Consider the following 14323-nt stretch of genomic DNA (forward strand, 5'->3'; position numbering starts at 1 on the left):
AGCAATACTTATACAAGACAATATAGACTTTAAAACAAAGGTTATAACAAGAGACAAAGAAGGACCCAGTATCCCACTTGCGGGTGTTTATCTGAGGAAACCCAAAACACTACTTTGAAGGGACATGTGCGTCCATATGTTCATTGCAGCATTGTTTGCAATGGACAAAATATGGAGGCAGCCTGGGTGTACATCAATGGATGAATGGACAAACAAGAAGTGGTATATGTGTATTTGTGCATGTGCCTGTGTGTGTATATATATATATATATTCATATGTGTATGTGTATATACATATATATATACCCACATATATATGTATACACACACACACACTCACACACACACACACACACACATATATACACATATACACACAATGGAATATTACTCAGCTATAAAAAAAAACAATGAAATCTTGCCATCTGCAACAACATGGATGGACCTAGAGGGTATTGTGCTAAGTGGAGTAAGTCAGACAGAGAAAGACAAATTTCATACGATTTCATTTACATGTGGAATCTAAAGAACAAAACAAACAAACAAAACAGAAACAAACTCATAGATACAGAGAACATTTTGATAGTTGCCAGATGGGAGAAGGTTAGGGGTGGGTTAAAAAAGAGAAGGGATTAAGAAGTACAAATTGGTAGTTACACAGTAGTCATAGGGATGTAGGGTATAGCATAAGGAATGTAGTGAGTAATATCGTAATTACTACCATGTTTCCCCAAAAATAAGACCTAGCCAGACAATCAGCTCTAATGAGTCTTTTGGAGAAAAAATTAATATAAGACCAGGTGTTGTATTATGTTATATTATATTATATTATATTATATTATATTATATTATATTATATTATATTACATTACATTACACTACACTATACTATACTATATTATATAAAACCCAGTCTTATAGTATAGTAAAATAAGACCGGGTCTCATATTAATTTTTGCTCCAAAAGACGCATTAGAGCTGCCTGTCCGGCTAGATCTTATTTTCGGGGGAACACGGTAAGTATGGACTCACATGGGTACTAGATTTGTCAGGGTGATCACTTCACAAGTTATATAAATGTCTAATTACTATGTTGTACACCTGAAACTAATATAATATTGTATGTCAACTGTAATTAAATAATTAAAAATTATTAAAAAAAACAGTTGACTTGAGCACTATACTCTGGAGTTATTGATGGTTTTCTCCTCCACTCCCCACCCTCACCCCACTCCCCGCCCAGCTAAAAGATTCATCCTAACAGTTGCTTTCACAGCTCTTTCATTAAACCGAACAAAGCTACCAGCAGAGCAGGCTGTGGACAATATCCAGGGACAAAGTTGTCCCCTCCAGAGCAAAGGTGGTGGTGCCTGCCTGAAGGCAGGGTCTGTGTCCCTGAGCTCTTCTGTCTTTGGCCTCAGGAATATCTACACTGAGATGTAAAGGTCAGGACTTTTTGGCTGGTCAGGTGGAGGGCGGCTGTCTCGAGTAGAAACAGAAATCACTTAGGGGCAAATCCCTAATGTCAGCAGCTTTCCCAGGCTGCATACTGCCCAGGGTAAGAAAAGATTCCTGCTGCCTGACACTCTAAGAGAGACAGTAAAATGTAAATGTATGCAAGGAGCTTGCTGGCTTAATTAAATAGTCCACTAACATTACTGTCAAGAAGAAAGTGCCCTGTGGCAGCTGGCTGAGTGCTGGAGGAAAGGGTGCCTGCTGAGGCCGTGTGTGTGTGCGCGCGCGCGCGTGCTCGTGTGTGTGGTGCTGCACCTGGGGTCTGCACTGCAGGCTCTCTGGCTGGCATTGTCACGGTCCCACTGCCCTCTCCCGCAGCCACTGCCACTGATTCAGACCCAGACCCACCTGCTGGGTGTGGGGGGTGTGGCTGCCCACTGTTCTTGCCCCCCACTCAATGCATACTCTTTTAATGTGTACACACACATGCACACACACACACAAAGGTGCCCCAAAAATGTGTACACATTTTAAGGAAAACTATTAAAATTGTAATACTCAATATATACCGATAACAAAAGATGAATACAAGTTATATTTGATTTCTGCAATTACAATAGGTGCTCAAAGTAGCTACCATCAGCTTAATTTGAATACGGTTTTTTCCTTTCTTAAAATGTGTACACATTTTTTTGGCACCCTCTGTATATATATTTAGCTCTCTTGTTATTTTTAAATGGGAAGAACACTACAAGAGGGATTTTATAAAACGTTTACTGACTTTTCTGACTACAAATATTATAAATACAAATAATATAAAACAACTGAGGCAGAAAAACTGAAAAACATAGGAAACCTGTAAAGGAAAAACCACCAGTGACAATCCTACTATCCAAAGGTAACACTTTGATGTTTATCCTCCTTGGCTTTTCCTCTCCATATACACACATATTATTATTTACAAAATAGTAAGGGTCGTACTATCTATACTGTTTCGTAGCCTGTTGTTTCATTTCATGATGCATGAGGAAGTGTTTTTCATAGTACAAGTTCTGAAGGAACAGTATAAATTGCTACCTGATGCATGTATGTGATCCTGCGAATGCAGCACATATAACCGGCAGTCTCCCACTGACTGCCACTCAGCTGTCTGCTGTGATTCAGAACCTCTGGGGAGGAGACCATGATGAGAGCCGAGACAGTTCTGCACACAGCCACTGGATGATGCCTTGTCACACCCCACAGTACAGATGGAAGATTAACGAGAGTGGGCCCTTCCATTGCAACCGCTAAGGACTAATTTTGGATTAGAGGCAGAGCTCTGCAAGTTTTTGCAGGTAAGCAAATCGAGGACCTAGAACTGGAATCAAGATTGCTCTTATACTGATTTACTCCTCTCCAGGAAGGGATTCTGTAGGTTCCTCTGAACAGGTAAGCTTTCCTAAGGCAATGCTCTTCAAGTGACAACTGTGGAGAAGCTGGCAGGGCTGGGGGCTTTGCCAACGGTAACAGGCAGAAGCACGGGCACATACTGACATCTCTCATCTCAAAAGACGGGACCTAAAACATTCTCTGCAGATCGGGGCTAGATTTGACCCCAGAATATACTATGCTTTCATTTTATTTCCTGATCTGATTATTCCTAAAATCCTTATCAAATGGTTGTACCAAATCTTATCAAATAACTGAGGAGATGCTAGGATCTACTCAACAGACTGGTTGATTTAGTATGACTGTAGGAATATATTGGTGGCTATAAATCCGTTGTATCCACCAGCAGAGAATGGAGAGTTATGGAAAATGCTCCATAGGTAAGACACAATTATTACATATGTGCTGCGGCCCTGGGAACTGAGAGTCATCTGCAGGAGGACACTCAGGTGTACCAGCGTCCCAGGAGAAGAGGGCATACATCTTTATCATTGTAGAAAGGAACAGACTCTGCCCCTGTCACTAGAGCAGCTAAAATTTGAGTTAAGGGCCTTGTGCGAAGGGTGAGAAACTGCAATGATGAGTCCAATTTAGTGGGTTAAAATAATCAAATGAAAAAAAAAAGAAAAAAAAAATAATCAAATGAAAACGAAATGTCAGAGAATATCACATGAAGAGTAAATACTGCTTCACGACACACATGTGGGTGTGCATGTGTATGTATATGGGTTTGAGTGTGTCTACATGTTTTTAAGTAAGTCTATGCCAGGTTGTAATATAGAATAACTTACTCTGAGTTATAGTCAGAAGTTTGAAACCCATCTAGATTAACCACTGCTCCATGAGAAGCTAGATATAAAAAAGAATTTTTTATAAAAAGGACTTTCTTTTATTATACTCGTACATTGACCAATCATTAACTGTTTATTCCATAAATAGGTACTAGAAGGTGTCACTATTCAAACTTTAACAGCTCCTTTAGAGGGCTCTTCTCAGGTGAGAATTGGGAGGCTAACAGAAAATTCCCACCTTAAATGACTGCTTTAACAGAACTGGTCTTACCTAAACCCTCAGAACGTGTATCACCACATTGTGATGCAACTTTAATAACAGCCATCATCAGGAACAACAGCAAACAGGAAGACAAGCACTATTTTAACACATACACATGAAATAAACTACTAAACAAGGGAGCTGGACTATCAAAAATAACAGCCTAATCTTAATATAGCAAGTCCCAAATCACAGCTTCTCCCAAACCCTTTTCAGTATCTCAGTGTTAATACCCTCCAGTATGCTAACTGATTCCATTATTCAGGGCAACCTTTTATCACCCAACTGTAACACCTGTGTGACCATCTTATTCAAAGTAAGAGATTTTATAGGAGTTTCTTAAGGTTATTTTTATGGTGCAGACAGATGACTGGTAGATCAGTAACCTCAGGACCTCTTAATCTTTCAACTTCTTCATGTTTGGCAGCGTCCCACAATTAGTTTTTTGAAATCTCCACTTGTGATTCCACATTAATTTTTTTTTGAAACCCACCTCTGCACAGATGGGCATTTGAGAAAAATAATTCAGGCTCAGGCTCTTTTTGGCATTAAAAAAACAAACAAACAAAAAAAAACTTTGTCAATTACAAAGCATAGAACTCCCTTTTCAATCAACAACCTTGGATTCTTATATTTCAAGCAACATTATACCTGAATTTTCTGCTACCAAAGGTTGGGATGACATAAGCGAGTGAAGTGATCATTTAAAGGACATAGTGTTTATTGATTACTGTAGTTTTTAGTACTGAGCATTTTTACAAAGCCACATGTCTGGACTCTCTTACCTTATCTTCATAGAAATACATTCAAAGACCATTATACACTGTTGGATACTATGGACAGTTTCTATCAAGGCTTCCCTTCTGGTATGCTGTGATCACATAATGGTTGTAAGATTACGTTGATGACCTTAGGGATGGTCATCTTGTGGAATGTGTACCTTTTCTGTATGTGCCATGATGTGAAAACGTATGGGAAGTTGAGTATCTTCTAAAACCTGCTATTGAAGACACTAGTCATTAAGCTACTCAGTGTTTCTTAAAATCTGAGTTGGTAAAAGGCCTTCTAAGCATTCAGCACTGAAAGGATTTTCCCATTAAATTGGTACATTCTTAGGTCATGGGTATGAATTAACTCAGTTTTGTTTTTGAATGGTTTTTAGGAAACTCAGTCCTAAATTCTCTGCTCCACTACACTAGCCACCTGCAGTCTAAATTGTCTACTATGTTTACAGTTACGCAGTACAGTTCATCACTAAACTCAGTTTTTTAAATACTCTATTCAATGGTTTTGTTATGGAATGAAACCCATCACCTATTGAGAAGTAGATTGGATTGAAAATGATAAATGAACAAAGATTTCAGAAAAAGATGTTTATATAATTATGAACTTCCTGGTATTACTGTTCAACATATTTCTGTAAGAATGGAATAAAAAATCCCCCTGGCAAGAACATAATAAAATTCACCTGCTCTATCTTCTGAATTATAAACTCAAAACTAACACAAACACACACACGTGCATGCACACACACTCACTCAATAGTCATTACATGTAATTCTATACAGGTTTCTGGTTTGAATAATAACTTTTGAGATGCACCATATGACACTGCCATTGGTTAAATTGCCATTGGTTAAATATTGGCAATTTCATATATTTCAGCAGGAATAGGAGAAAAGGGTTTAACTGCTAACAGGATATGGATATATTAACAGCAATAACAGAATTGTGTCTTACCTGAATGATCTCAGCATTCGATAGGACTTTCCTAAATCAGACACTCTTCTGCAGAATGGACCCACAGCTAACTCCATCTGAAATATTAAAAGATAAGACTCAGAGCTTTGTATGTCAGAATCCCAAGGCGAGTTAAGGACACTCTTGGATCATACAAAGTTGTAGCGTTGCCATCAACTTAATTTCATCTGCACTGTGAGGCAAGCTTTAAAAGTCAATCCGATTTGTTAAAGGGCAAGAACATAGATAACTTTTACACTTATTTACTAAAGGGGCAAAAGATGAGACGATTCCTTCAAGAAAATAGAAAAACATTTTTTGTTATGTCAGAGAAGAAAGTTTAGACCTTTTCTCCATTGAAAAATCAGAAAAGGAAGGTTTTCAAGACTGATTGTGTCTTTTTCATGTTAAATATAAACAATGATAATTTTTACCAAGCTGGCCCCAGTGATTAAAAGCGCTGACTCTAGAGGCAGCACATCGGTGTTAGAATTCCAGTGTACGATGACCAGTTGTGTGGCCCCGGACTTGACCTCGTTAAGGTCCACCTTCCTTATCTGTCATGTGGAGATAATAATCCCTACTTCCTAGAATTATGCGAACAAAACAGATAATTCCACAAAGTACGCTGTGCATGGCATATACAGTAAGCGATCTTTAAATGTTGGCAATCACCAGTATTTTAAATGCTTCCCCCTTTTAAATTATTGACAAATTTCCTTCCTGACTCAAGAATCTAGCAACTATTGGTTTCACTTCTCTTTATTTTCCTCCTTTGATTGGAAATTTTACTTGTCATTAACTGGAGTTTTAGGCTAGCTGTTCTTTATCTACCATGTTCACATGCTAAGATTTTGCATATGTGGCACTCAGCTGATAATGTTTCTCCACACTTGCTATAAAGAGGACTCAAGTAACGAACAGTTTAGAAAATGGCTGAAAAAAGGCTGCTCCCTGGTAAGGCAGCATCTTTCTCCAAGAAAAACATACAAAAGTAAAGTGTAGGCTGCCATCCTGCTGGCCATCCTTCTGAAAAATTGCTCCAATCTCCTTGCCATTGGAAGACAATGGAGACCTAAACAATCACTCATTTGAGAAAGATTTTTGACTCCCTATTAATTGCAGGCACCAAGCGAGGTATAGGGATGAGAAGATGAATTCGACTTTCTTGCCTTCAAGAAGCTTTATCAAATTTAGTGAAGGATCTGTTTATCCAAATGATGTAATTATTATTGAACAAAATCATAAGAAACATGTGTGTACATGCACATGTGCATATATATACATACGTGCACACATAATGACGTCTGTTCATCAAAGTGACAAGTGCAGCATCAAATGTGTGAACTGAATGTCAGGACAGAGCTGGAGGGCAGTGTCCTAGAGATGGTCTGGTGGCTAGGTGGGTTTCTCTTCTAACATAGACTCAGAGTATACACTGTACGTCCTACAGAGAAAACTCATGGGGTTGGAAAACTCACGAAAACAGAGAAGAATAAATAAATGAAAAGAGTAAAAGCTAAGGAAGAAAAGTCAGGATTCTTGCCAACAATGCAACACAAGAGCAGCTCGAGCCAGTGCTGAGCTCCGAAGGCAGTGAGTGACGGGCTGCTCCGTGGGCCTGTGCAGTGTACTCATTCAGTGGGAGGGACTGGTTTTCTTCAGAAGGTGCCATTTATTTTGCAATAAGCACAAAGTAGAAAACAAGTGATTACCATGTATCCCTGAGTTGGTAATTCTCATCATGCACCTCTCTCTCTGTGTATGTGCGTATATATGATGGTTGTTTACACACTGAAGTCATGTGAAGTGTTTCATAAAATGGTTTTATCAATTTTTTTCAGTTACCCTAGTGGGCTTCATCATCTTCAAAAATTAAACCAAACAACATTTGCCTTAGCACTTGATCAGGATTGAATGTTAAAAGAAATAATCGGCTAAGAAAAAGACAATATGAGAGAATATGACCTCAAATGGCTGTGTAATCTATGCGGGAGATTTCTATGCCACAGGACAATTTCAAAATGCTAAGCATTTAAAATAAATTTCTCATCCATAAAGGACCTCCAGGGTACTGAAAACCATTTTCTTTTGCCAGAATTCCATCAAATAATAAAAGCCAGGTTTCTAAAGGGCAGGAGTGTTCCTTTTGGAGGAGGTGACTCTTCAATTAGCTGTGGATACAAAAAAAAGCCGGTGCAACTGCCCCTCCTCAGCTCTCCCGTGTGGAGGGAATGAACGGTCAGCTCAGGCCCAGTGAACTAATTACAGAGCCGCCCCACCAACCACAGACATTTGGTTAACCACAGGGCATCTCTGGACGCTCCTAGGACACTCCTGCCCTGACATTGCTCAGGAGGAAAAGGAATCGGAATTAGAACAGAAACTAGAATCTTAATTATTTTGTTTTCTTTTCAAAGATGGTACTTGCAGGCAAAGAGTGAAATATAGATATACATGTACGCTTCAAGGACACTAGAAGACCTTAAATAGAAAGTGCTATAAGTACCATTGAGTAAATAATTGAATGCTAACTTCAACAGTCATCCTTTCCCTCGGGGAAGAAATGAAACTGAGGAGAAGGGGGGCTGTGTGCTTCCGAGGACAGTGTGGACAAATCCCTAAAAAGATTCTGAGTCAGCAGAACCCCAGTGGCCTTGAACAAGCTTCCTGCTTTAGAATGGCTGTGATCAGTGTGAACACACAGACCATGTGGTCACAGTAAGGAATTAATTAGCTGCAGGAAACCACCTCGTGCCTTGACCTGATTGCTCCGGGCTGGCTGTATGTGGGTACGTCCTCACCACAAACCCTCCAGATGGCACCCTGCAACCACTTTCTCTTTCACCTGTACAATGGTGCCAGTGGGGAGAAGTTAGGATTCCTAAAGAAATCTTTAATAGACATCATTATCTGTCTTTGCAACTGGACTTTATGCCACATAATCAGCACTGGTCTCTTCTTGACCAATTTCTCTTTCTGTTCTTCATACCAGGGCAGCAGGCACTTTTCTCACAAGAAAGCTTTTCAAATCCTTAGAGGATTTGTGTATTCCTCACTCCAGTGGCCTCAGTGGCTTGGTCTCATTTTGAGTACAGATTGATAGAACTTTCAATAATGAGGCAGTCAAATGCTTTGTAGTCCCCAGTTGGTACCTGTCACAAATGTAAAAGCCAGGGTGATGTTATTTGGTTTGACCCTAGAAAAATATGTCCAACCAAGCACAATTCCAAAAGCTGAGACACAACAATACATAATTGCAGTTGTGGCAAGAAACCAAATCAAATCAAATCAAATCAAAACCCCAAATTCACTTGAATTGTTTAAAATGTAGGGGACTGAATGATGTAACAGTTGCACCAGGTCTGCCAGTTACTGGTCACAGATGTGATTCTGACAGTGCTTCCCTGTCTCTCCTGTGCCCCCAAGCCACAGGGCCAGGAGTCAACCCCAAGGTGAGTGAGTGCAGAGCGTTCTAAAACTGGGGCACACTGTTCAGGAGTGAACAAGGGAATCTGCGTCACACAGACTGCAGCAGCCAGTGTCACTGCCGGGCTGGGAAATACACACTTAACACTGAGGAAGTGTTGTTTGTAAACACCTTTCCTAAATATGTTTAAGAAAGATATTTGCAAATGACACTTCCAATAAGGAGCTAATATCCAAAATATATAAAGAACTCATACAGCTCAACAACAAAAAAACAAACAATCTGATTAAAAAATGGGCAGAGGACCTGAACAGACTTTCTCTAAAGAGGACATAGAGATGGCCAACAGATAATATGAAAAGGTGCTCAACTTCACTAGTTATTAGAGAAATGCAAGTCAAAACCACAATGAGATACCACCTCATACCTGTTAGAATGGCTATTATCAGCAAGACAAATAATAACAAGTATTGGAGAGGTTGTGGAGAAAAAGGAACCCTCATACACTGCTGGTGGGAATGTAAATTGGTACAGCCTCTATGAAAAACAGTATGGAGGTTTCTCAAAAAACTCAGAATAGAATTACCATATGACCCAATGATTCCTCTCCTGGGTATCTACCCCAAAAATCTGAAAACAATGATCCATAAAGATATACGTACCCCTATGTTCATTACAATATTATTCACAGTGGCCAAGGCATGGAACCAACCAAAATGTCCTTCGATAGATGATTGGATAAAGAAGATGTGGTATATATACACAATGGAATACTACTCTGCTGTAAGAAAAGATGAAATGCTGCCATTTGTGACAACATGGATGGATCTTGAGATGATTATGCTAAGTGAAATAAGTCAGACAGGAAAAGTCGAGAACCATATGTGGGATATAAAACTGAAAGCAACAAAGGAACAAGACAAAGAAACAAAACCTCATAGACACAGACAACAGTTTAGTGGTTACCAGAGGGTAAGGGGGGAGGGGTGGTAAAAGAGGGAAAAGGGGATCAAATATATAGTGATGGAAGGAGAACTGACTCTGGGTGTTGAACACACCATGTGTGACATACATGAAGTATAGAAATGTACACTTGAAACCTATATAATTTTACTTACAAATGTCACCCCCACCAATTTAATAAAAATTAAAAGAAAAAAGAAAAACATCGGATGCCTTAGAGCATAAGTTAGTAATAACGATTAATGAGTTTCATTTATCTTAGGGGAAAGGACCTGGAAAAAGGTCTGGTTTATTAGGCAATTATGTCTTAAAAAGAAGGAGTGTCAAATAAACTTCGGGATGATGCAGTTTTAGGAACGAGGGGGCTCAGCCCTACCACTGGATCCTAGGCGTTCTGAGCAGGTGCTAGCTGCCACAGCGTGGCTAAAGGACAGGCTTTCCATGTAACAAGACACAGAGGAACGCATCATTAAAATAAAAAGCAGAAACAAAAAGCCTTCTTCCCACAGGGCACTGCTCTGCTCTGGCCCTCTCTTACTCTTCTCCTGCTCGGCTGCCACTCTAATTGGACTTCAAGTGCTGCCTCCAAGAAAGTGACTCAAGAACCAGCTGGAGCAGAATGCAAATACGCTGGTGGGGGAGGGAGCCCAGGGGAGAGAAGAACATAGGAAAAGGAAAACAAAATTAAGGAGGAAAGGGGAGGGGAAGAACAGACACTACTCTGAGAGTAGCTCACAATGTTCCTAATAAGTAAGAGCAGGTCCTGGTGTATCACTGTGTCTTCGTTTCAGCAAGAGCCTGGAAGCCGAGCGAGGGATAAGTAAGGCACTATTTAGATAGAATTCTCTTTAAGTTGATGTTTATCTATAACAACAAAGCCAAAAATGTACAGGTGCCTGAGAATGAAGCTGAGAGAAATGGGAAAGGTAAAGAAGCCACATTAATGGTATCATTTAATTTCTATTGTCATGCTGAGGCTACTAAAGGCATATTTCCCACAGGAAGGCTCTTTATGATGGTCTAGTGGTCTCAAGCATATCATTTGGGGATGAAAATGACTTACCCTAGTCCGACTGATATGCAAAGAGCTTAGCACTTGAAACATTACATTATGCACTTGATTCTTATGAATCTACCAGGTCTGAGGAAGCCTCGGACAGCTACTGTCCTGGTCCAAGTGCTCAGCCATATCCCTCCCGAGGTGCAGGGAGGGATAAGGAACCAACGCCTGCTCACAGACACACACAGGAACCAACAGGGACATTGCGATGCGTCTGTCTTTATAAGCAGGGAGGATCTGGGAGACCACTATGAAGAACACATTTGAATAACTATTAGACTACTAAAGCTAATGGCTTTGAGAGGCTTAAAAAATGACTTCACCTTTGACATGCTATGTAAATGTGAATGATCAGTTTCTGACTCTTTTAATGAGAGCATGTGTTTGAGATGTTTCTTCTTTGCCTCTGATACTATTAAAAACTAGGTCTAAAGAACAAAGGAAAAAAAACCCTTTCTATACAAGCAGGTTATGGTTCTGTTATTTTATGTCATTTTCCCTCATGAACATCACATAGCTTGGAATGATTTCAAAGCTGGGCACACAGAGGAAAGACACTCTTTAGTACAGGAGACCAAATACTCAGACCCTATCTACCTGGCCCACTGTTTATCTGGATGAGTTAGAAGGCGGTTTCGGAATGCCGAGCTGGCCCCCAGGGGATTGCAGATGTGTTGGGATTCTTTCTCTTTCTACGACAACAGCCCCTTTACACTGTTTCAGTGATATATTTCACTGCCTACAGCATTTCCTAGCAAGGTTAATCAATTACTCTTTATCAATACTGACTTGGTGGGATAGTAAAACAGTGAGAAAGCCCCATATTACGTAAAAGTGGCAAATAAATGCTGCTTTACTGTGGAATGCGGTACTTCACCTTAACCTGGAAGTATTGAAGATGAGTGGTGATTCTTTTGTTAAATACAAAGAAAAAAGTATCTACTTATGAAAGTATCTTGAAAGCTTTTTGTTTTTTTACCAATTAGGTTTAAACAAATTTACTTATCTTCATACCGCAAGTGTCTACACTACTGATGAAGATTTGGCCTTTTATTTAATAGATACCGTGGAGGCTGACACGTTTTCCCTTTGCAGCTATGCACCAATTTACCTGTGCAAAATCAGCAGCCAGTCGCATTTTCCCACCTTCACCAAGAGGTCTTATGAGGCTGGCATTGCGGATAAAAAGTTCGATTGCTCTTTGGGCAATAGCTTCGGTGTTGTCAAAGACAAAATCCAAGCATTCAAAGTGTTTAAAGTAGTCACTCATAACTCTGGCAATGAAACCCTGCAGCTCCTTCATGTACAGAGAACACGGAACATCGGGCTTTCCAGTGCTAGATAGCGACCTGCAAAAGGATAAAACAGTCAATGCACTAAAAGGGGCCCTTTGACTGCTGTTCCTCCCTCTGCCAATCCTAAGCAATGTTTCCCCTTAATGCATAGAAAAGGCATCGTTTATTTTTGTTAAGAGTTAAAGAGCATAAAACTATGCTTAAATTATATTCTAAAGGCTGTTTTAAGAGGCTAGGGAGATTATTGAATCTTAGGATCCATTTACCTAAAGATTCTTAAGAATGAAACAGACAACCACCTGTCCTGGATAATTCATACGACTGCCTTACGTCCTCTCTGACCCCTAAGGTCTCTCCCAGCTTTATAAGGCTCCACCCAGTCGTACGTTTGGCTGGTTAGTGAATAAATCAGTAATAGATCCTGAAATGACATTTTACACTTTGTCATGACAGAAAATGCTGCCTTCCCCAAACAAATTCTTGGCAAAGACATTTCTGCTCTTGCGCTATTTACTCTGATCAGTCCAATAGTAGCATTCTGCCTGTGGAACTGGTTATGTAACAATACACATGGTTTGCAATTTTTTTCCTCCCAGATGAGGAGGTTTGGAAAGGCTTTAATTTGGATCAACAGATGATGCCAGATGATGCTCCATGAAATACTATTTATAATTCATAAATGTTTATAATTGAGCTTTAAAGACTATGTTAAAAGAATGTGAAATATTTATAGGAAAGTAGAGTTATAGCAAAATTAGAAATCACCTGATAATAATTAGCTAGCCAATGAAATCACTGGCTACATAATGCTGAATCATTTTCAAAAAATAAGTTGAATTTTTCCATATTCTAAGGATGACACAGAGAAACTGGTGATGGTCTAGAGAAGAACAGCTATGACTCCAATGCCAGGAGCAACAGAATGAGGGGAACTTAATCATTTTCAAATACAGCAATGGTTATTATAAGTAGGATGCTAACCAAAGGTCTTCCCTTCCAGAAGCAGATAGAAACAGAGAAGGTAGGCTTATGTTCCAGCAGGAAGACAGTGTTCAGATGTAAGAAGGACAAGGCGATGGACGTGGGCAAGCGGAACGTGACTGTTTGCGGTGTCATAGGCTGGAGCGCAGCTTGGTGCAGAAGACAGGCACAGCCTCGGTGAACAATGGCAGTCTTTACTTGGGGTTTGGTTTTGCCAGATTCAGACTACTGCGTGGCCTATCTTTATTCAGGTTTCATCGGTCCAAACGGCAAGTTTGGAAATAATTGAAAAAAAAGCTAGCAATCTCTTTCATATATCTTTCTATGCTTCATCAAAAGCCCTGTTGTTGTCTTGATACTTCTCTGGAGGATTGTTTCAAGAATTTTAATTTGGTCAGTAAAAACGGTTTCCTTGAGGATTAGAAAATAACATACTAAAAAACGTTCCATAAGCATGTGTTAATATAAGTAAAATAAAATTATTTATTACCCGAAATCTTGAATTATTGTCAGTTCTGTGTGGATTAGAAGCTTGATTTAAATTTACCAGAATACAAAACAATTGCTGAAGCTGAGTTTTTCAAATTGTGCCAAAACGCTTAGTAAGAGGTTCTCTAATAAAGTGTAGCAGTAAGTTGTGCAGAAATGTAAGCGTCTTCATAGTGAGAGCCTACATACAGAAGTTGAAGATAGGAAGACTCAGCAAATGCACACTTGAGAAGTGGTGGGTGATTCCTACCCATCACATGGGTAACTCTCCCCTCCTTACAGGTGTCCGTCCATCACCTCAGGGATATAGGGGCCTCCACTTTTACTGTCTTTCCTCTCCCATTCAAAGTAATTGGACAAGAGTCATTTTACATTAAATAAAGGAATTTCAATCAATGTACTATGTCAATCACACATCTATATTTT

At 39.6% G+C, this 14323-nt stretch overlaps 1 protein-coding gene across 3 annotated transcripts in view; it reads right to left on the bottom strand.

Annotated features, from left to right (window-relative positions):
* The window catches only part of COG5 (component of oligomeric golgi complex 5), a 326514-nt gene that overhangs the window by 17882 nt on the left and 294309 nt on the right, over positions 1-14323 (bottom strand). For all 3 annotated transcript variants that reach the window (XM_081079882.1, XM_081079884.1, XM_081079883.1), the window contains 2 exons: positions 12244-12481; positions 5680-5756 (listed from right to left, as the gene is read on the bottom strand). In XM_081079882.1, the coding sequence (XP_080936008.1) occupies positions 5680-5756; positions 12244-12481 (315 nt within the window). The remainder of the gene's footprint in view (positions 1-5679; positions 5757-12243; positions 12482-14323) is intronic.

Source organism: Rhinolophus hipposideros (genome assembly GCF_964194185.1).
Source record: "Rhinolophus hipposideros genome assembly, chromosome: 18".
Classification (NCBI taxonomy): Eukaryota; Metazoa; Chordata; class Mammalia; order Chiroptera; family Rhinolophidae; genus Rhinolophus; species Rhinolophus hipposideros.